The following is a 23763-nucleotide window of genomic DNA, read 5'->3' as shown; positions in this document are numbered from 1 at the left end:
CTTCACGTGGTAGGCGCAATGTCATAACATAGCGGGAACAATAATTGTAATCATAAAATGCTAATATGTTTTTTAAAGCGGATAAACATAACTAATAAATACATTTAGCATATGTACACGAGCGAAACAAATCATATTCTGACTTTGTCTCCACTCTCTTCGCAACGACTTCCTCCTTTACAATCAAAGTAGCCTACCCCCTTTCTAATACTACCTGCCTAGGGGTGCAACTCCTTCGGCTATTCCAGTGGTTCTCAAACTGTGGTACACGGAGGAATCTCAGAAATATTTAAATACCATGATATCATTGAAATGTGATTTAAAATATGTTTTGCCTTCCCTATAATATTTTGTTTTCGAAACAAAAATAAATGTTGGCACGCGCTACTGGCTGACTGTTCCTGGGTAGTGGCGCATGCAAACATCAACGATAGTTAATGCGTGAAATGTGTAGCTCAATAGGCTAGGCTTACGCTATTGTATTTTAACGTTGGTCATAATGGTGGTACTTGGAGAGTCAAATATTTTATGAGGTGGTATGGTATATTCTATACACCTGGTGGTGACTGACTGATTGCTACTTTCTTCTCTGTGTAAAACCTGAGGGATTCCTGCACTTTCCGTCTTTGACTAGACATGAAACTTCCGACTTAATAAAGTTAAGTTACTGTGCTCCTTCACTTGGGTGAGAGAGATGTGAAAGCAGAGACAGAGTGGAGACCGAGTAGGCTACTAATGAGCCTCTATTCTATGAAAGAAAAAAAACTAAGTTAAATAGGCTGCTTTACCCACACACTACTTTAAACGTGCTAATTCAAATACACAGTTAAAGATCAAATCCAACTTTTTACCTAGTCAAACCCTACTGCTTGTGTGTTTTGAGTGGTCTGGTCTTGACCCGGTCTCGACTCGGTTTTGACCCCTCAAAGTCTTGGTTTGTCTCGGTCTTGATACACTCTGGTCTTGGTCATGGTCTCGGTTTAGGTGGTCTTGACTACAACATTGGGTGCCCCTTTGACTAAATACTTGATTATACATTAAGTATTTATTTCTTAAACTATCAAAACCCACTACATATGTGCATGTGTGTGTGTCTAACCTGAACTCATTGAGGCCGTCCACCATGCGGCTGTAAGCCAGGGCTCTCTGACTGGCATCAGCTGACCGTCGGCTCATCTTCATGGCCTTGGGAGTGAAAACACACACACACGCACACACGCTTAGAAGGGGTGGAGCGAGAGTCCATCCAGTGACAAGAGGTTGACAGTAACACACACCAGTAAACAGGACAACAACATCCTGGCAGAATAACACAGCGTTAAGCTCGAGGCTATGAGTACAGGAAACTATGACATGGCTAAAAAGGCTCAAACCTGCTGAGGGTATAAATTCCACTAAGACCGAATATAAATTAGGTACATACAAATAAATGCTTTAGCATATCTGTGATAAATGTGCTTTGTCAATCAAATGTTCTTTTAAAACCTCTGGGGTGTTTGACCAGCCCGGTGAACACACACACCTGTACCATTGGGTTGGAAGAGGCGTAGACTCACCATCTCGATGGCACTCTTCAGCTTGTTCATATGACTCTCAAAGAGTGGGAAATGAGAGAAGAAGAAGTCCTGGAACTTGTTGTTCTCCTCTTCGTCCTGAGACAGGAGAAAGATGACACCAATGGCGATCTTCTTCTTCCTCGCCACGCCCAGGCTCGCACCGCCACTCTCGTCCGACATGTTGAAGCTCTCCTCCACTGACCTAGAGCAGTGTAGTATTAGTGGACAAGTGCAGCCAGACCACAGTGTCAGTGTATGATGATGTCCATCTGTATGTCTGTGCGCAAGTGTGTCTGTGCTTGTGTAACTGAGTTGAATTGGTTCAACTCACTCCTCAAAATAAATACCGCCACCCGTGCCATTGAAGAGCTTGCTTTTCAGTGGCGTAGCTGGTTAAAGCGGCTTTTATACAAGTTTGTAAGTCAGATAATACGAGTTTGAACTGCAGCATGGGCAAGACCGGGAGGAAGCGACACTGACAAGCAACGCAACTACACCCGTTAAACGTGCATGTCCAGTATATGTGTATGTCTCACCACCGGGGGAAGACTCCATTCTCCAGGCTGGTGGTCTGGCTGCGGAGCCAGCGTCTCTGGTAGCTGCTGGCACAGCTACTGCTGGTGAGGGATGAGCCAGGGGACGGGAACGGAGTAATGAGGAGGCTGCTAAGAGATGCTGCAGAGGGGGGAGGGATAGAGGGGGCAGGAGGATGGTGACAGGAGATGTAGATGTAGAAGATGTAGAAAGGGGAGAAGAACAGAGTGGGAGTGAGAAAGATGGCGAAAGGGAGAGGGAGGGAGATGCAAAGAGAGTGATGAAAAAGAAGGGGAGAAAGGAAGGAGAGAAGCAGGTAAGGTACCATTTTACTTGTTGTTTAAAATTGTATGTGAAAACTGTGACTAAACCTGATTGGTCCTGGATGTGGGTATTTAACATCAAAAGGTGTGGACACACTTGATCTGCCTGGATTTATATACGGAATTGTGAGACACATTCTGCTGTTTCTGCCAGTTCACTTCTGTGCTAAGCTTCTGTAGCTAGCTACCTAGAAAGGCCCTTTGCTCTTTACATTGAGTCGCACTAGGTAGCTAGCTAGCTAACCCTAACTAGCAAGTGTGTTCTTATTTTTATAAAAATCGATCTCCATAGATGCCAGGCTGCTAGGCATTTTAGCCATGGCCTTATCATAGAAGCAATGAGTAAATATATTAGTGGCACGATTTAAGTAGTAAATATGGCATGGTTAAAGTAGTAAACGTAGGATTGAAATAGGATATGTGGTGGTGTGTAGTGTAAAATAGGAAATGTAAATCGGTAAAAAAAAGAAAAAACGTAAATTATGAAAAAAAGAAAAAAAACATGTATTTTGACTGATTGGACGCAAATATTTTTTTTAAAGCTTTTTAGTTTGTCACTTTTGGGATTCGATTATACTTTACTGTGTTTGCTTCTCAAGCACTAGAAATGTACTTGAAAAGTAAATTACTTTTACCAACTCCCAGTCCACACCACAAGGGTATAAGGTGGGCCATGTGTGAGAAAGGGAGGTGAGGGGGACAGGTCCAATTTAGCTGTCCGTTAGTAATAGTGGGTCATGGGAGCCCTTATATTTATGCCCTGCATGTGACGCTGTGTTGGTCAGGGGAATGACATGCCAGCCATGCCAAGCATGCCAGGCCCAGCGTTTCCACTGCCCAAGCTGTTCCATAGGGACTTCTCGGGGGGGGGGGGGGGGGGGGGGGCATACAGTAGGGGTCAGGAGGTAAAAAAGTGTGTGTGTATCTGTGCAAGGGGGTTAACTTGTGCGAGTCTATGTGTCTGTGTGTGAGTGGGGGGGTTGGTAACATCTCTACAATATAACCGAAATAGTACCTACCTGATCTGGCAATGCCACTGTCTCTCTCATCATACAGACTTCTGCCTGGCATGTCCATGGGGTTACTGTGGCCTGGGGGAGATTGGAAAAAGGAGAGACTGAGACACACAGGCACATACACAGAGAATGTGTAAGAGACAGCTCACTCCAGATTTATTACTACCAGTGCACTCCCACCACCAGATACCTTCCTCTTCCTCCACCACCCTTCAACTTGAGGCTGCTTCTCCTACTACTTCCCAAACCCTGTGCTCCTCCACCCCCCCCCCCCCACCCCCCCATCACCACAGTGAACATCAAACAGAGCTCTAAGGGGTGGGGGTCACATGCAGGGAACTACAAGCCTGCTGGGGGGTGCGCGGTGGGGTCAACTATACAGACGGCCAACCCTGTTTGGGTGGGGGAGGGTGATTGGGAATAGCACAACAGATCCAATTACCCAGGTGTAGGTTCTGAGAAATTCTATGTGCACACGCACACACAAACAGACATGCGCACATACACCAACATGCCTCAGGAGGTGCAGACAATGTAGAACCCTAATTTGCATGTACGGCAGAGGCATAGTTTTGGTTGAGCTGTTGATGTGATTTATGAGCCAATCAACAGGAGCGGAGCTGTTTGACAGACCAGGCTTATGGACATTCCTGTGTGGCTGGCGAGTGACACACACTCACCACCCTGACAGTACTTTAAAGAGGGGTATGGAGGGATATTTAAAGAAATCACTCCACCAAGGACAGGAGTTCCACAGAGGGGGCAGGGGGGAGTGACGAAGGGACGGGAGGAAGGTGAAAAGATCTAACTCCCACACGCAGATAGTCCATGACGTACATGCCCAAAAAGGTCTACGACCTACACACACACACACAGAGCATGTGCAAGGTAGTTATGGACCTCTACACACGCATGCAGCTGTGCACACACACGTGCAGAAGCGAGGGAGTGCGCTGCCAACCTGAAAAGAAAGAGGCGCTCTTGATGAGGCGTAGAGGACCCTGCTCTGAGAAGGCCCGACGAGGGCTGCTGAGCTGAGAGAAACCTGGGGAGGAGGGGAAGAGTGGACAAAGAAGTGCGAGACGGAAGGGGGTGGGGGGGTGGAAGGGGGGGGTTGGTATGGGGACGAATAGAGAGCAAGAATGGAGAGAGACACAAAAACAGACAGACATCAACCACAGTTAGTAAAGCTGCATGTCAGAACAGGTCAGAACCGTGGAGGAGGCCATGCCACCACTACCATCCAGAGAGACAACCGCAACAGACCCCGTTTGTTAGGTCGTCCTGAGAGGAGTCAGATGGGCTGGAATCACTCTCAGAAAAGCCAGACTCAGAACCACAGTATTAAGGACCACATGATTCACAGAGCAGTGATCTGTGTTTGTACTATTGTCCATTCTGCTGGACCAACAAGAGGAAAGTTCAGATAGAGTCTGCATTGTCTGGGAGGATGGAAGTAAAATAAAACAGTGAAGAGCAGGAATGAGATGAATTTGCCACAAGCCAGTGTGGATTGATGAGGGTGTATGGATTATGGGATAACGGCATTGGCAAACAGCCTCCTTGACACAGTACACAGAGGGAGCAAAACTGAAACTGCACACTCATCAGAAATAATGATCACACTTAACATCTCAGAAGTTCAGGCTGATCAGGTTTTTAAAATAGTCTGTAGACAGAGATGCTATGATGAAAACACAACACTGCTTCAACACTCACAACAAATGTCAGACAACATGAACAACACTGAGAAACTGTACAGCACAGCACCAGAGGTGATCACATAAGCATTTGGTATTATCCTTGTCAGTTATGTCCTCTCTGAGACATTGTAACCCAGTCTGGTTCGGTTGTTGTTTTTACCTAGGAGACTGTTGGTCCCAGTGTTCTGATCTGGCCTGAGAGTGTTGGGGTCCTGACTCATGAACTCCAGGCTGTCCTGTAACCTGCCCAACAGAAAGAAAGAGACCAATTCAGGATCTCAAAGGACAGAGGGAGAGGAGAGAAAGAGAAAGACGAGAAGGTAAAATATGGAAACAGAGTGAAAGAGGGAGAGTGTGTGCGCGCATGCTTACGTGTTGAGACTGCCATACACACTGCTCCCTGTCCTGGCTGTGAACACCTTACTCAGCATCAGCTGAGGGGGTGACCTGAGGACACATAGTATGTGTGTTTGTGTATGTTGGGGGGGGGGGGTTGTCATTGCCTCAGTTTTGACAATGTTTAAAGTTACTGTATGTTGCAACATGTGTGTTTCTGTATTTGTGTGTGTGTGTGTGTGTTCTCTACCTGATCTGGTGAATCTTTAGCGTGGAGCCCTTGTAGCTCATGGCCACGGAGCCAAACATCATCTCCCCCAGCATGTTGGCATCAGAGGAGCAACGAGGGCCCTGGAGACAGAAGGGGGAAGAGAGGGTAAGTGGAGAAGGAGGATAGAGGGAAGAAGTAGAGAAGTAACAGAAGGAAATAAACAATTCTAATTAGCGCTAACGTAACAGCAAAACAATGGAGTTGACATACACTTAGTGTGTGAATGTGGAATCTTCACTACCACAGTGTAATCTAAAAGCAGGCTGTGTATTTAACATTTACATTGAATTCATATTGCAGACACTTATCCAAAGCAACATACAAAGTGCATATAGAAAGTACAACAGAAAAGGATCTCAGCATCCTCTACCTAGCTGAAACCACTTATGTAATACGACTAGATGGGTTGCAACTGTGTCACAGAAACACATACGTCCAGGAAGGAGTTTGTATTTTGAGTACTCAGACGTTGTTGAGGTTTGACATATGACCCATCATGTGACCCCTAACCCTAGATGTGGCCTCTGACCCAAGGTGTGATCCCTGACCCTAGATGTGTCCCCTAGCTGCGTGCTCAGAGGTCAGGGGTGGCACCTGGAATCGGAGGCCCTGGTCGCGAGGCTCAGAGGCGCAGGAGGAGGTGCTTTCAAGGGAGGAGGAGGAGCCTCCTGTAGGCCTCAGCTGACAACATCTCCCAAAGACCTTCCCCTGGCCCTCTCCACACACCTTCTGATGTATGGGACACAAACAAACAAACAAACAAACATGTACAGGAAAAACACACAGACACACAATAAGTGAATTTGATAATTAATTGGATAATTTAACAATTTCTACATTACATTTATTAGTTTAGCGCTTCATGGGGAACTATTTTCGGCCTACCAAACTACACCTGCCATCCGAGCCTCTTGTCCATGAGTAGATGCACTCTTCCTTCTCCGAGGTGATACGGTTGGTGGCGTAGTTTAATAGAAAGTAAATCGTTCCTACATGAAACTGCTTACAATAAGGTAAGTCGAGTGCCATAGATGGCACGACTTGTGGGGCTCAAGCGCCAAGAAATACATTTGAAAAACTCAAAACAGCTCTTTCAAAAAATCATGACTCGTTTACTCAAGATAATCCACTAACCTTATTGTAAGCAGTTTCATGTAGGAACGATTTACTTTCTATACATATATATAGTACATAAGGCAGACATCTCTACACCTGATATCTCCAAAACTTGTCAACTTACACCAAAACAGTGTTGAGGAATAAATAGCACTACAGGTAAGATCATAAAAAATAAAATAAAAAAAGGTATTTTTGTACTGACTACATTGCACTGTACATGATTCAATTTATGCGTTAAGTAGTTGGTGCAAATCGCATCTTACGAAAACAGCTTGAAAGATGTATTCAGGTTTACCAGGTCAAAACAAAGAAAAAAGTATCCTGTGCACAGTGCAATGCCCGAGATTAGCCTATTCATTCTATTTGGTCCGTGGATGTAGGCTAAAACAAACATATGAGAAAAACATACGCTGAACACGCAGAAGGCATGCTTGAATGTTGACACAACTACTTGTGAAACACACAACTACATTTAAGGGTACCTAACTTGAGACCAAATTTGCCAATTCATTATTTGATTAGGAGGGGGGATGGGATGGCACAGCTACACCGTGATGCAAATCAAATCACGCATGACACGCCCACAACTCAACTGGAAGTTTAGGTAAACAAGAACAAATGAGTATTTAGTGAACCTAAACATGTTGATAACATGTTTGTTATAGAGTGGCTTCTTCAACACTTTAACTTTTGTAATATGCAAGAAAATGCAGGATTTCTTGTAAGATGCAAGAAATGCTTCTAGCAGACAATACGGAATGCCGACCAGAGCCCCTTTTCACTGGACCGTGTCACAAATATGAATGGATATGGAACATCTCAGTTCATTAACAATTTCCAAGGGGCATTATCAATGGGCGCAGACCAAAGTGCCAAAGTTATTATTGGATAGATACAACCATTTAGAGCAACAAAACGTAATCTCAGTCATTTACGAAAATTCCCCAACAGGGGCCCTTTATAAAATCATCGTATTAAACCCACCCCATATCAAGGTGGCCAGACCTATATGAGAGAAAACAAATGAGCATGAGCTTGCTGATTTGTCTGGTTCCCAGGCTGGCATCAGGGTGGGAGAGTAGAGAAAGACAGAGAGTGAGACTACAATAGTGAGACAACGAGAGCGAGATTATGAGATATGTTACCTCTGCAGCTTGTTACATTTTCAACAGTCCAGGCAATACCTAGCTGAGAGCGGTCCCAAGTGTGGTTGCACTTTTCAAATCTTGAACTTGAAGCAGAGAATGCTCGCTGCAATATTTGTGAAGCAAAATGTAAAGCTGCCCATTGCAACTCTTCTAACCTAAAGACCCACCTGGTCAAACACAAGATATTTCAAAAAGCTCAATAGTCCACTGAAAACTAAGTCCCCCTTTGCAGCTTGCATCGTTAGCAGTATGCCTGCAGCCAACGCAGAAGAACGCTGTTCCCTAGAGTAGCGCAGAGTAGTTAATTGCTCGAGTATTTTGTTTCATACATTTAGTTTACATTTATGCATTAAGCAGACACTTTTATCCAAAGCGACTTCCAATAGACAGCTTTACAAAAGTGCATAGGTCACTGAATATAACGAGATAGCCCCAAACATTGTGGGTAACCAAACACGAAGCATACATTGTGAAAACCAAATAAGTCCCAAAGGGAAGAACCATAAGAGCATGTAGTTAGACAAGTTACAATTAAACAGCATGAACCTCAAAAGTGCAAGAGTGTACCTGTGGAAAAAGCAAGCAACAATAATATATTTCACAGCGATAATAATCGTTTTAATCATTTAGTTGTAAAATACCTTTATCGTTCAAGACCCCGGAATCAAGGGGGTATGGATCGCTCTCTGTGTGTGCATAAGTTTGTGGCACGGTAATGTTGAGTATATGCCGCTAGAGGGCGGTCTGGTTTCCATGGGGTGAATTACATCACTGGTGGGAAACTACTTCACATTGGATTTGCTCAACTCCAATGTTAACTAATTAGGGTTCCTCTCTTGGAGAGAACTTATTGTTTTTGTTAGTATTCCTATTATTAGGGTTCCTCCGGTAGAAGGAAACCTATTGTTCTTGTTAGTATTCTTATTATTAGGGTTCCTCCGGTAGGAGGAAACCTATTGTTTTTGTTAGTATTAATATTATTTTTCCTCTACTCAGAAGCTCACAAAGTACTTGCCCCGATTTTTTTAAATTTGGCCCAATGATACAACAGGTCACTCACTACTCCCAGACCGCTAATGGCCCATGTACGCCCATAGGTGGCGCTATAATCCACGCCCAAAGTCTACGTGATTTCCCCAGCACCCCATTACTCCATAATGCCTGAAATTTTGTATGTATGCCTTATTTCTCATGGGGAACAAAAAATCTTCAAGGACCCATATCGTCAGACTTATGAATTTTCTTGCACTGTCCAAATTTGGTACAACCTTCAAAACCATTCTCCTCATGAACCATAGATCCAATCGACTTGAAATTTGTTGCAGATGTGTAGAATACATGTCTTTCTATAGGGTTGAATAAGCAATGCAATGCAAACTGGCTGAAAGAAGTGTATTCATGTAAATGTCCACATTGCCACAATATCTTTGTGTTAATAAATGAAATATAATTTTGACTTATGGTTTTTCAACCTTATTGGCTTCAAGATGACATTCTGAAGTACCATACACAATTTACCTTTTCACAGAATCTCTTGATAGCCGTGTTGGAGGCAGCCACGTTCGGTAAATAATTTCACCTATTTTTACACATTTTAAGCTAGAATCAATGATTGGGTTCATGAAAGTACACTACTCTTATGGTGAAGGTTTGAGCACTTTTAGACCTTTAGATCGTGAGTTTAAAGTGACGGAAAACCGAACTCGAAAAGTAGCTAGCTTTTTTCCTCTGTGTATATAATTAGTGAATCATTTTGCATCTCTGCAAATTCTTTACCAAAAAGGTCGAGGAGGGCAACCATTAGGAGAAAAAGCAATTCCCCACAGACCTGTCGGCTCAGAATTTTTATTTGTGTCGTGAAAGTCTTTGTAATTGGAGTGAGTTTGGACGCCAGGGAGACCGCATAGGCTTAGGCGGCAGCCATGTTTTGGTTGCGTCATGTTCATAAGTTCACCATTTTATAGTTTGGTCTACACCAAAAAGGTTGAGCAGGGAAGCCTTGAAGAGATGTGGGAATTGTGCTTTTAGCCAGATGCTCCGATTATTTTTGTGATTTGTGGAAAACTTGCAAGTGGAATGAGACTGCGTCCCGGGGGTACATTGTTTTGACGTTAGCCTCAGTCAGACATTTTTGTATATTTCACTCAATTCTACTCCAACAATGTCAGGGAGGACTGCTTTTTGTAGACAAGAGCCTGCCAAAGACAGCCAGTATCTCGGATTGTTAAAGGCGAGCCTGTTTGATGGTATCAATTTGAATCTAGCTTTATTCGGACAATGATATTTTTGGGGGCAACTGCCATTATCCTAATATATATGGCAGTGAATAAAGCGAATCATTGGCCGAAAGCATTTCATAACCCAGTACGATACGTGGTGCTGTTTTCTAGGGATGGGACGTATGGCACTGAGTGTTTTGGAGCTTGTATCAAATTACGAAACCACGTGATAGATGACGTTCAATGCTTCAAACGTCACAAACTGGTTCGAAGTTTTGCCGCTCTTCTGAACCAGAGCCATAGAAGGAACGAAGCCATCGCTTCTTGTTAAAGACAAATCTCACATTGCCAGAGAAGCAGCACCAGGCATCGCTCGAGTTTCTTCCATCAGTCATTATTATTTAGCCAAATCCGTATTGTAATAATTATAAATCCGTGCACTTGAGTGTTGTGTTATTTTATTGAAATGAAACGTAACATGATAGGACTAGGTAGGTCTATACAGTGCCCAGAAAACAAATGTTGATGATTCGTCAACATTGTCAACAGTAATAATAATTAGTAAAAATAAAAGTCCCTCCAGTTCACAATAGGCCTACATATCACAAATGTTAAGAATAAGAACAAATCTGTGTAATCTAGTTTAATTGATATAAAAACCGTATCGTATAAAGTCCGTCCACCCGCATCAACAGGTAACGGCTTTTTCGGTGGTGTAGCTGGTTAAAGCGTTGTACGACAACGTATTGATAATGCGAGGCTGGTTATCCGAGTTCGCGCCCCAGTGCAGGGAATCTCAGAAGATATTCTTTAACTTTTACTGTGAGAAAATGATATAATTCTAACGGCCTTCAGATGTATCACAACATTTTAATGTGTGAGCACTAATATCAGATAAAAATGAACACGTAGCCTTAATTAAAATATTAAATAACGTAGGGTAGTCTACCGTCGGAGACAACCACTACGCCTCATTCAGCCAGTTTAAACGGCTGCTATATTACGCTGTTCATTTTCAATGCGCCGATAGTTCGGCTCTTTGGGCCGGCACAATCCGGAAGAAACCACCAAAGCTTCACAAGGCATCGTTCGCCCATCCCTACTGTTTTCATTACAACTAGTGGTGTACAGCCATTTCCGCTTGACCTCTTCACCACTACCAACAAACATCATCATTTCGAGAAAGATGGCAAACGGAGAGCAAGGTGAAGCTACGTCCCTCTACATTTCGTGCATGATGACAATAGGAGTACTGTGAATGCAAACAGCGCTATTGGCTAGATTGGTAATGGAGAGACGCCGCCGCCGCCGAAGGAACATCCATCCATCATCTTCCGCTTATCCGGGGGTTGGGTCACGGGGGCAGCAACCTAAGCAGGGAGGCCCAGACTTCCCTCTCCCGGCCACTTCCACCAGCTCTTCCTGGGGGACCCCGAGGCATTCCCAGGCCAGCTGAGAGACATAGTCCCTCCAGCGTGTCCTGGGTCTTCCCCGGGGCCTCTTCCCAGTGAGACGTGCCCAGAACACCTCACCAGGGAGGCGTCCAGGAGGCATCCTTATCAGATGCCTGAGCCACCTCAACTGGCCCCTCTCGACGCGGAGAAGCAGCGGTTCTACTCTGAGCCCTTCCCGGATGACCGAGCTTCTCACCCTATCTCTAAGGGAGAGCCTGGACACCCTGCGGAGAAAACTCATTTCAGCTGCTTGTATTCGCGATCTCGTTCTTTCGGTCACTACCCACAGTTCGTGACCATAGGTGAGGGTAGGAACATAGATCGACTGGTAAATAGAGAGCTTCTTCTTCACCACGACGGACCGAAGGAACATGAAGAATTTAATTCTCCATGGGTGGGAGGGCGGCGGGATCTCAAGCATGCGCAAAGACGCAGAGTCCAGTTCATAGCCCAATTCACCGTTTACAACCATGCGATGTCCAAATTATCAACCGACTCGGACCGAGTTATCTCGGGGTGTCGATCGGATCGTAGTCGGACCGCAATTATTCGAACAAAGGTGTTTACAAGAAAGGGATCATTCTATTTCAGTCCAAATAAGCCAGTAATTCGAATCCATGTAACCACAGTGACTGTTTACAGGCAAAGGTCGAGCTGGTCTTTGGTCAGATGTGTATATATATTGACCAGTTTAGATCTAAATACTCTTGCCAGAGCCTGGAATCGAACCCGTGTTTTGAGTGACTTTGCATGGGTCTCCATCAGGTAAACACATTTGGATTCAAGTTCAAGTAATGACACTGCATTTCACAGTCAAACTGTAGTTTATATCCAGTGTAGATGGAAAACGCTTCATTTTTCACTACTGACATGGACCCTTTTTCCCCTGTTCATATCTGGAGGGTCATGCAGAGGCCTGTTCAACAGAGTGCAACAGAGTATGCTGAGAGCAACAACAGAGGATGCTGAGTGTAACACAGACCTCTTGCTGGACTACCCCTCTCTAGCTGGACAGCGTCGCTTCAGCCCTGAACCCAAGACGTTTTTCCCGCGACAGGCAGTCTGCGCTTTAACCTCAGTGCGGCATGTTTGTACATACCTCACCATGCTTTTACTCGCAAATTGCGCCTGAAGTGGGCGCAAAAGCGTTAGTACATGAGGCCCACAGTGTCTTAAGTGATGAAACCAGTTGATTATGATCCAATGAATATCCAATGGTTATTCATCTAATAAAAAACAATCAGAAGTACTGATTCTTGGATGATTTGTGCTCCACATCAGTACATCTCACACATTTGCCTTTGTTTCCATGGGATTCCTGAGCTTTTGGGTCTGTGGATGCACTTCCATTTTGGGAGATAGGAGACACTAAATCCTCTTTTCACAGGGGCCTGGTGTTAACATCTTCCTCCTGAACATCCTCCTCACCCTCCTCTTCAAATAGGAGAATAACGGGTGTTTACCCTTTCGCAAACATGAAGTAGTTCTGTTCTCTTGTTGTCCAACTCTTGATCTTCTACAATTTACATTTGTTTAATATTTTGTCATTTTGCAGAGGAACCCGCATCGCTGCTTGCAGCTATATTTACTTCTTTATTTATAGGTAGGGAGGAGTTTAATTGTGTGGTGTATAAAACATGTCTAAATTAAGTGATATTACTGTTATTTCCACAAAGTTGAAATTGAGAAGTTGGGACTGAAATTGTATTTTGGATATTACAGAATGAATAAAGTACAGTAAAAAGGTAGTATTGGGTACTAGTACATAAAGGCAGGATAGGCAAGTTTTGCAAACCTTGCCATTTTAGCTCGAATTTGAAAGAAGTCAAACCAAAATATCCCACCCTCTCCCTTAAAAGCCAATCCTCCAAGCATGCCTGATTACTGTATGTAGACAAGTAGCCTGTCCAATGATAGCATTCAGTCCGAATGCGGTCCAATCATTAGTGCCGGTCCAACCTTAATGATTGGTTGTGTTTATTACAGTCGTGCGATGCCCCCAGATATCGAATGGATTACATTTTGCTGTCAAACCTTTAGATTTATTGGTTCATATCAGGATGTGAAGTTTATATCAGCAAATATGACACAAAGTTATTCTCAACAACATTGCCTACCATGCTTTTAAGTTCAGGTACCAGTATTGTATTGGTTAAAATGTGAACCGAACAGGTAATGAACAGGTAATGAATGTGAATGAATGTGGCCTCTTCATCATCATCCTTGCACCTTGTTTCATGCTTCTGACTGTGAGGCGGGTCAAGGCTCACAGACCCATATCCCAACATTTGACTTTCTGGCTTAGCAAGCAGACTGGTAGTCGCAGGCTGGCTGGCTGAGCACTCTGCAGAGCAGTGGTAATGGCTGCCTGGCAGGCTGGTTTAGCGATTGCATTCGCTGTGGTTATGGCTCTTATCAAACAGATGTGTGTGTGTGCACGTGTGTGTGTAAGTCAGTGTGGCTGAGCTAAAGCACACAGAGGGCGTATTAGCATGTGACATGCAGTCATATGACATCCACAGGAACTTGTGAGCTGCAACTGCTATCTCTTTTCTCTCTTGGCCAGCCTCGTTTAGACACTCCTACTCCGCCTCCGACCCCCTCTCTCGCTCTCTTTGTTTCTATCCCTCCCTACTCTCAGGAGAAACAAGGCAAAAGTGTCATGTTTTTGAAGTCACAGGGGATCTATCTAAACCAGAGCAATGCAGAAAGCATTACACACACACACACCTTCTACGTTGAACAGCTAAATCTGTCCCTTGTCCTGTACACCACTGATGCTCTTTACTCAAATTTCAATATTTGCACTGAGGACGTGGGTGTGAATGGAAATAGACTACTAGGTCTATTTCCAGGTGGAGGGATACAGGGGTCAGGTCAGGAGAGTGTGGTTTGTCACAGCACTGCAACCACATGACAGAGCAATCTCATGTCCAAATTGTAAAAAGAAGACGTGAAAGGAAGAAACTGGAGGGAGGGAGTGAGAGGGTGAGCGAAAGACTGAGAAGGTAAGATAAGGTATAATTTTCAGAAGATAAAAAGCAGTTGGAGAGAGAAAAACAGACAAGAGACAGAGAGAAAGAGAGATCGAGAGACAGAGAGAACTTCCCAGTCATGTGAGGCTGAAAGAATGCTTACACACACAAGTTGTCACCTGATGCCTCTACCAGAGATAAGAGTCTGGTACAAACCTGTCAGAGACCTCCCTCTGTGTTGAAAATAGCCATGGGAGATGGGAAACAGTATAACCTGTTTAGCAAACACCTCAATCGCTTTTCTCTCTCACACACACACAACTCACAGAGCTGGGGGGTTCATCCGGGCTCCTCTTCTTGGCGTTGGAGTCGAAGAGGACATTCCTCCCTCGCCTCTCACAGTCCTGGTACACTATCAGCCTCACCTGGCTCGGCTCCAACTGGGGGGAGGGCCAGCTGCTTGGAAGGGGGGGGGGGGGGGTTCATTCACAAGAGAGAGAAACAGAAAGAGGGGGGGTTATTTCACAAGAGAGAGAAACTGAAAGAGCAGGAGGGGGAGAGAGAACAAGAGAGACGGAGAGAAGGATGGAGAGTTGTCTACTCAGCCCTCTCCCAATTGTCAAACCTCTGGCTGGGCGAGGCTAGGTCAACGACCATGCCATTACTGCCATTCTTCCTCTCATACCACATAGCCTGTGAGCCTGTGTGTGTGTGTGTGTGACCGGATTCAAGCAACCTGGGTAGACTATTTCCAAACAAATTTTCTGTCAGTCTACAGGAAGAATCACTGACAAAATCCATGTGGGCCTTTGTGTGGCTTTAAACGTACACTCTCTTGACAACGGTTTAGTTTTGGCGGCAGAACTGTAGACAGGTGAAGAAGTTGTTGATAGACAGGGAGGCAGAGTGGTGGTGAGTGGAGGATTTCTGTAAAGTCTGAGGGATGGTCAACACCTAAGTTTAGCTGTTTATGGGGGGGTCCATGAGATCTGTGTGTGTTGTCCTGTAAGGATAGTGTTTATGGGTGGGGGTTATTGACAGGGTACAGGAACAGTTAAGTCACAGAGTCCCTCATTTGTGTGTGTCTGTGACTGTGTGTGTGTCTGTGACTATGTGAGTGTGCGTGTGTGAGACTGTGATGATGTTTGTGACTGTGTGTGTTTGTGACTGTGTGTCATACTGTTTAGCAAAGAGTAGTGTGAGAATGTAACCAACATTCCTCTGTGCTATGCCAGTAAACTCTGAAATGGTCGAGTCATGTGCTCTGGAAATTAGGTTGTCTGTCAGAGGTCTAGACGTCATATGAACTCAAGAAGAAATTGTTCAAACGTAGTCTCAATCAAGACTACTTAGATACGTCATTCCAGCTTCCTTCAGAACTAAACATGGAGATCTCAGAGAGATACAGAGTGAGAAAGAGAAAGGCAGATAGAGATAAGGGAGAGAGACAGAGAGTAACATAGGAAGAAAGAGAAATACAGATGGACGGGCAAGAGAGACAAAGCCTGACATTGAAGACAGGAACTGAGACAGTGAAGAGCAAGACAGACGGAAAGAGAGATTGAGAGAGCGGGAAGGAGGAAGCAGGCCGTGTGATAGTCAGACATCCCGGTTACAAAAAGCAGCCGCCAGTAACCTCAGTTGTAATAGTGCTGATGACAATATCTAAGAAACATCAAAAAGACCTCATCACACAGCTCCACACCTCATGGAGCTCACCTTGATGAGTCTGAGTGACATTCAACCACAGTGCATGTGCGGCTTCAAATGTAATACATAGGGGTGGAACGGTACACTGAAGTCACGGTTCGGTTCATACCGCGGTTCAGACATCACGGTTCGGTACGAGTTCGGTACAACGGAGGGAAAAGGAAAACAAACCAGGTTCCTCTATGAGTGAATACAGGCGCATTGAAGATGACATGTAAATTCAGATTGCGTCAGTAATTTTTTTGGCCCTATTTTTATGTGTATCTAATGGCTGGTTAAGCACTGTATGGAGGAGAAGTTGGACCGTTTTTTTTGTCTCGTTCCAGTGATTGGCAGGTGTGCCAATCTTATCTTGTCTTATATGCGTTAGTATGTTAGATGTATTTCCACTCACATACCCCACAACCACGTGCGGTGATGTCAGTAAGAGGATAGGCACTGAGATATGAAACCCAGATTACCTAATTTTTTGAATAAAATCAATCTTGGAGAAATTCCTTAACTCTGTGTTATCAGCAGACACCGCTGCTGTCATTTTGACTTGAATTTTGCAGGGATTACGCTTACAATGTAGCTGGTGTAATGACGTTAGCTGCGCAAATGTCCAGTAATATCTCGATTTTAAAGGAGACATGACATGCTGTTTTTGGATGCTTTTATATAGGCCTTAGTGGTCCCCTAATACTGTATCAGAAGTCTCTTTCCCGAAATTCAGCCTTGGTGCAGAATTACAGCCACTACTAGCAGTCCCACAAGGAGCTTTCCTCAGAACGCGCTGTTTTGGTGTCTGTAGCTTTAAATGCTAATGAAGAGCTGAGGGGCGGCACCATGCGCTAATGTTTACAATGGATGTATCGCAATGGCTGTGGCCCGTTGCTGTAAAATGCCTCGAATTTTCCCATTCTCATCTGATAACCCTGGTTTGCAGAGGTACACACTCAGTCATTTCAATGAGGGGAAAGGCGGATAGCGCGCGCGCCATAACACCAACAGCAGAACGGTTATCCAAATAACAAAGAAGTGTACAACACTCACGTTACAGCATGTGTATTCACGCACATACTTGATGTTATCTACCTTTACATTAGCGACAGTAACTCAGCTGTTAGCTGCAGAGCTAATGTTACAGCCACATTCTAAGGGTAGCAAGCTAGGTAACCATATACATTAAAGCTACAAAATGATATAGCGTTAGTTAACTTACTTGTCCGAGGTTAGTAGCTGGACGGAGAGTTAGTACTGATCCAGAATTTAATTTCAGCAAGGCCAGTTTTGTATTAGCTCAAGTTGAGGAAACAGTCGTGGCTGAAGTGTTTGGCGCAGACATACAAAACAAATGCGCATTTCCAGAGAAAATAAAATTAAGATATTGGGTCTTCAGAGGCTCGGATGAAGGAACTGTAAAAAGATTTTTGTTTTGCTTTGTACATCCAAACTGAGCAAATGTAATGCTTCGTTCGTTTGCAAGCCATGTCTCTTGAGGATAAAAACACTTGCACGGTCGTAGCTCAGTTTCTTATGGGCGGGCCAGATTCTCTGGGCGGGCAAAGCAGAGAGAGGGGAGGTAACTTTCCTCTTTGTTACGTCACAAAGAGGAGATTTTCAAACAGAGCAATTGAGCTTTCATTTTCTGGAAGGCGGAGAAGAACACCCAGGGCTTGGTTTACACCGATCGAAAATTCTAGCCACTGGGGGACCAAAGGCAGGCTAGGGGAACTCATATTAATGTTAAATAACCTCCTAAAGTGAAGTTTTCATGTCATGTCACCTTTAAATAGTCCATGTTTGATATGTAACGTAGGTGATTACTGGCATAACATTTATGTGCAAAGGCACAGCAGAGTTGTGCTTTTCAACGTACATGTTGAAAAATACAGGATCGAAGTGCTCAAGGGAGTTTTTCGCTTGTCGTCCGCAGTGAACGGACAGTAAAAGCACTGCTTATATACTTGCTATCTTAAAAAGGCCGGCGGGTCCTCTATCTCTCGTGGGTCGCCACCACTCGCCATACTCGTCCTTAGTGCTGCTAGCTAGCCTATCTCTGACTCACGGCGGCGCCAATCAGAGCTTCAGGGCAACAGATTAGATGTCCCTAAAGAACACGAGTATCTAACAGTAGTTCCGCATAACATAAATTAATTATCACGCAAGTTTTATTTATTTTTATACAGTGTATTCTCTGTGTAATTTCATGCACCAAACCGTGACGCCCGTACCGTACGGTTTGGTACGAATACATGTACCGTTCGACCCCTAGTAATACAACAGTTGAAACTGAAAGTTGGTTGAGTGACTGGCCATCATAACGTATGCTATTGATCCTGGAAATGTAGAGCTAACAGGGAGCCACCAAACAACATCCCCACAACAAAACCATTCCACAAGGGAACATACCCGGTGTCAGCCACCAGCGTGACCACAGCCAAAATCAATCCCACAAAACTCTCCCACAAACTGTCAACAGCAACACACAGAGCACACAAGCGAGCTGGGTTAAATATTACCAGGTACCTGGGCATCATGTTGTGTTTCTGCCAGTCTCTTCCTCTCATTCTCTTTCTCTCTGTCCCTCCCTCGCTCTCTCGCTCTCTCTGTGTCTCCCTTTTCCCCTGCCCTCTCTCTCTTCCCAAGCCCTCTCCCTGGTCAGCCATAGCTAAGAATAGCTTTGAACTAAATTCACACAACAACATGAGACTGTCAGGTGATTGGAGTGTCGGCTAGAGGGGACCAGCAAGGCCAGGACATTCCCTGTCCTGCCCACCTCTCCAGCTCTACCCTGCCATGCTATCTAGCTCAATCTTTGGCCCCAGTCCAGCATGGCTACCCTACTGCTTACTGCTCCCCTGTCTGGGGGAGTAAATGGTGCTGGGAGTATCAGGGAGGGAGAAGAGGACAAGAGGAGGTAGGATGCACATATGGGGCTACGGTGTCAAAGGGACAACCCTTGTCTAAAATAATTATTTTAAAAACAACAAAACAGCTGAAGCGGTAACATTTGTCAGTTCTGTGGTTTTGTTAGTCCAGCTGTTTTGGAACGCAGCACCAGCTAATATAGAACAGTAAAAATGTACTTGGGGCTCATGACACTGGGTCTAATCACGCTTTAGCTGAGGAGGAAACAGGACACCCTGCTCCCCATGCATGTACACACACACACACTCCAAGCAACTGGGGGTAAAACACACCCAAACCTAAAACCAAAAGAGAGAAAGAAGAAAGAGTTACCTCACACACTTTCCTTTCAAATCCTTGATTATGATGGTAGGGACAGAGACAGGGGAGCTGTGAGAGATAACTATCTCACAGTACAGATACGCTGCCTTTTCCCTTACTGAGGTACTGCAACTCATTATCTTGTAGATCCAGTACACAACATAAATACTTACTCAACCCTTTGTTTCCTTGAGTACGTATATGAGGTAATAGGATAAAACGATAGGTAAAGTGTGACAGAAAATATTTTCTGAAACCTCACCCTGACTAGACACCTGACCACCTGCCTGTCTGTGTTCATTTGTTGTCCTTGGTTACAGGTAATGACAGCTTCTGCATTTCACCCTCACATGACTCCTGTGTCATGTGACGTCATGCCCACACATTCCAGAGTAGACCTGTTAACCCTTGTGCTGCCTTTCGGGTCACATGACCCAAAGCTTCATAACGAACCATCGTTGTGTTTACCCAATTTTACCCAACACAAGGACAGATTAGTTTAATTTATTGTACTACGAAGGCTGTGGGTGCTGAAAACAATTCACCGCCAGAAAAGTAGGTGGATCAATGTTTGAGCAGCCCGCCACATGACGTCTTTGTGTGTGGAACCAATTGCGGACCAATCACAGCCAAGGGGTATCGGTAAAATGACGGACTAGCGGACAGATAGTCAGGAAAATAGTATAATTGTATAGTATAATTCGGCCTTTAGCCAGTGACAGTACAGTGTAGCATGTAGAAAACAGATGGAGCCATTGGTTGTAGATCAATGACTTGCTGCTTAACATGAGCATGAGTGTGTGTATGATATTTGTGTATGTATGTGTGTTACACGTGTATTAAAAGAAAAGTAGTTTAAATCCGAATCCTGAGTTTTATACTGGTAAACAGTCCCTCACTCAGTACTGGACTAAGAAGTCAGTTCAATGTCTTCTGCTGACATGTTACTACTCCTAGCTCTCTCTTTCCCTCCCTTCTTTCTCAGCCTCTCTAAGGGTAGGCCTCGTCCAGGAAGGAAACTATTGCACCAGGGGCAGCCAAGAAAGCAAACAAAGCGTGCTCGCTCGCTCTCTCTCTCTCTACCCCCCCCCCCCCCCACTCCGTCCATTTCTGCCTCCCTGCCAGTCAGTCTGTCCAAGTGAATGTTAGTGTCTTTCCCTCTGATTTCACCCTTCTTCCTCTCAGCGATGTACAGTATGCTGTCCTTGGTCACAAGTAGACCGCCACAGAAACAGGAGAGCAGTTGAGGTCCCCTCAGAGAGTTACCCAACTCAGGGCCCAGCCTGCTATCCCATACCAGCGGAGGGTCAGGAGCTGGGCAGTACCACCATATAGTGCAGTACTCAGTCCACTTCAGACTCCGTTAGTTAACTAATTACACTAGTTCTGGACTGAGGGGGGGTGGGTAGGTAAAAAGAGAGCTTGATAGAGAGCAAAATACAGATTCTTGTCTTGTGAATAGAGCACATTGTCCCCCTATTGTGCCATAAGTGTGCAGAGAAATGAAGGGACTTGGCAAAAGAGAGACCTGCACCCCAACTGAACTGCAGAGATCAGATCTCACCCCAGCCAAAATACTACTCTAGGGCCCTGAAACGTGCACTGACACACATACAGCTAAATTAGGCCTATAGGCTTACGACTGGCACTTAGACCTAAACGATAATCAGGTGGCTTACACCAGTGGTTCTCAAAGTGGGGGTCGCGAGACAACAAGGGGGGGGTCGCGAGATGATTTCCAGAAATCAAGAACATGGTAAAACAATTAGAAATAGCATATTTTTGCCAACATTTTAACAAGTTAAAAATAGTAGTTAAATTAATGCATGCAAATAAAAAAGCCATTAGCCTTTTGATTTTCCATTCACTGTAAGTACAGCAAACCATCTGACATCCAAGCAGGAGGACGCATTAGTTGAACTGTCAAGCGACCGAACGTTAAAGACAGCGTTCTCAGCCAAGACACTGGCTGAGTTTTGGATTTCAGTGGAGATGGAATACCCATGGCCGTGGGAACTAGGGGCGATGAGGGTGCTGCAGCACCCCTTGATAGCACGAGAATTTAAAATAATGACTTTAAAATCCACCACCGCGGCACAGCCCCGCAGCAGCGGACTGGCCATCGGGAGCACCGGGAGAAGAATAACGATGGAAAACCAGGCTAAGAAACGTAAGGGTGGGGCTGAAAAATTAAGAGACAAAAATACATCACCTTCACTAGATAAGGTTTTACCAATTGAAAAACAGCTGTTTATTTTACACTAAAGCTCAAAAAATATTTTGCGATCAAATAAAGGCCAAAAATGTTGGCTCTCGCGCTATGCGCGCTCGCATTTACTATCAAACTCCCAAACTAGCATCAAATCAAGCATTGCATGCATTAACAGGTTAGCTGTAGTGGCGTATACAGGGGCCGGTTCTGGTGGGTCGGTCTGGATCAGATCCAGGGCCTATTTTTACTCCCACGTATACGTAAACCACCTCCATGGATGCGGGGGTCGAGAGGCACTGGCACCATTATTTTAGGGGTCGTGGTCTGAAAAGTTTGAGAACCCCTGGCCTACACAGTTGCCCAGTGGACAACAGACACAGGAGTTCAAAGTGAAGGATGTATATGACTTGGTTGATAACTGGTTAGTAGAGCCTCACCAGACCAACCCAGGGACATAAAAGTTCTGGTAAAGTTGATAGCTTACCTATTCTTATGTCTCTAAAACACTGACCTAATATTGATCAGTTACCAATCAACATTCCAAAAGTCTGACTAGAGTAAATGTTTTAATCTTGAAAGGAGGGAGACACAGAAGATGAGATACGTGTCCAGTTTAGTGTTGTGAAGAATGGGGTCAATATTATCTTTTCCATTGAAACGTCACTTACTAAGCATAGATCACGTCCAGCGCATCAGTGATTGTGGATTCGGCGGTCAACGCGGTCTAAAGTGGCAGGCACAGGGATAATATACAGGGCTGCCAACTCTCACGCATTGGCCGTGAGACACACGCATTTCAACCATTTCACACGCTCTCACGCCACACCTTGTATTTCTCACGCTGAAAAGGCAGCGCCAACCAAGTAGTCCTGCTAACATTGTAAACAGTGACGGACGATGTGCAGGCACGCGGAGTGAAGCAACATAGACGCGCGAACACCCGTGAAAGCTCGTCGGGGGGGAGGGGCTTGGGGGGTGCAAACACATGTGAAATGTCGTCTCGTGAAATCTCACTCAAAAGGTTTTTTGAAAAGTTGGCAGCCCTGTATACCACTTTAAATTATCATTAACACGTATTGACTCGTTACCGTGTATTTGCAAATCATTATACAACTTCATATTACACAATAACGTTTTAGTCGATTGTTTGCCACAACGTACACTATTATAAGAAAGAGATCCCCAAGAAAGCAACAAGATTACAAATTTGGCTTAACGGCCTATTGAGTCACGTGCATGTACACAGGACACAAACGGTCCCTCCATGGCTTGACTAGCCTCTCGCGCACACATTGCACACTGCTAGAAGAAGCTATGCATTATTTTGCCCCACCGAACGATATCGAAGATCTGTACCTTTTTTTTATCCGATAATATGGCCAGACATTTCACAGGGCGAGATCCTAGTTGTCATAACTGTTGGTTAAGCTAGACACACAGCCGTCTCCCTTTCGAACGTACACAAAGAGGGCGAGTTTCCCTGGCCCCGTACACTGCTGCATTGACTTAGCTATACTACCAAGCGATATACGCAATAGCATAGAACATGTCGTACGCACAGCCTGGTTATGTCCTACAACACATGTAGCTAACCGTTGAACTATCTGTCAGCAACCCCAATACAGTCCATTGCTTGGTGCATTCGCGGATTAAGCTGTAGCCAGGGAGCTAGCTGGCTAGCGAGCTGGCTACTAAGCGCGTGATGTTGGCATAAGCATGCACGTACACAGCAACGTTACCTGAAAGCGGGGTCCTCTTTGTTGCATCTCGGAGGCGGCGAAAATGCATTTCTCTTATTAAAAAGTTTTTGAAAAAGAGTAGGAGCCATTGTGTACCAAAAAGATATCGGTACAGAAAGTCTCTTTTCAAATCCAAATGCAACCCTGGTTCCTTGAAACTAACTCCATTTGTGTCAGAGTCATATGACAGGCATTAGTCACAAGCTGCATAGAAACAACCTGCATTTTTGTGATT

General features: G+C 44.7%; 1 protein-coding gene across 4 annotated transcripts in view; it reads right to left on the bottom strand.

The window, feature by feature from the left end:
- fnip1 (folliculin interacting protein 1) overlaps window positions 1–23695 on the bottom strand; it is a 45338-nt gene extending 21643 nt beyond the window's left edge. The window contains exons 1-11 of one of the 4 annotated variants that reach the window (XM_067229197.1): window positions 23529–23695; window positions 14981–15110; window positions 6334–6468; window positions 5719–5819; window positions 5505–5579; window positions 5266–5375; window positions 4391–4474; window positions 3433–3504; window positions 2093–2231; window positions 1557–1758; window positions 1100–1185 (exon numbers count right to left, since the gene is read on the bottom strand). In XM_067229197.1, the coding sequence (XP_067085298.1) occupies window positions 1100–1185; window positions 1557–1758; window positions 2093–2231; window positions 3433–3504; window positions 4391–4474; window positions 5266–5375; window positions 5505–5579; window positions 5719–5819; window positions 6334–6468; window positions 14981–15110; window positions 23529–23617 (1223 nt within the window). In that variant the 5' untranslated portion in view covers window positions 23618–23695. The remainder of the gene's footprint in view (window positions 1–1099; window positions 1186–1556; window positions 1759–2092; window positions 2232–3432; window positions 3505–4390; window positions 4475–5265; window positions 5376–5504; window positions 5580–5718; window positions 5820–6333; window positions 6469–14980; window positions 15111–23528) is intronic. The other 3 variants (XM_067229194.1, XM_067229195.1, XM_067229196.1) reach the window with 3 other exon arrangements.
- Between the last annotated feature and the right edge of the window lie 68 nt (window positions 23696–23763).

The sequence above is a fragment of the Osmerus mordax genome, chromosome 25 (genome assembly GCF_038355195.1).
Source record: "Osmerus mordax isolate fOsmMor3 chromosome 25, fOsmMor3.pri, whole genome shotgun sequence".
Classification (NCBI taxonomy): domain Eukaryota; kingdom Metazoa; phylum Chordata; class Actinopteri; order Osmeriformes; family Osmeridae; genus Osmerus; species Osmerus mordax.
This window is presented reverse-complemented; position numbering and strand designations above follow the sequence as displayed.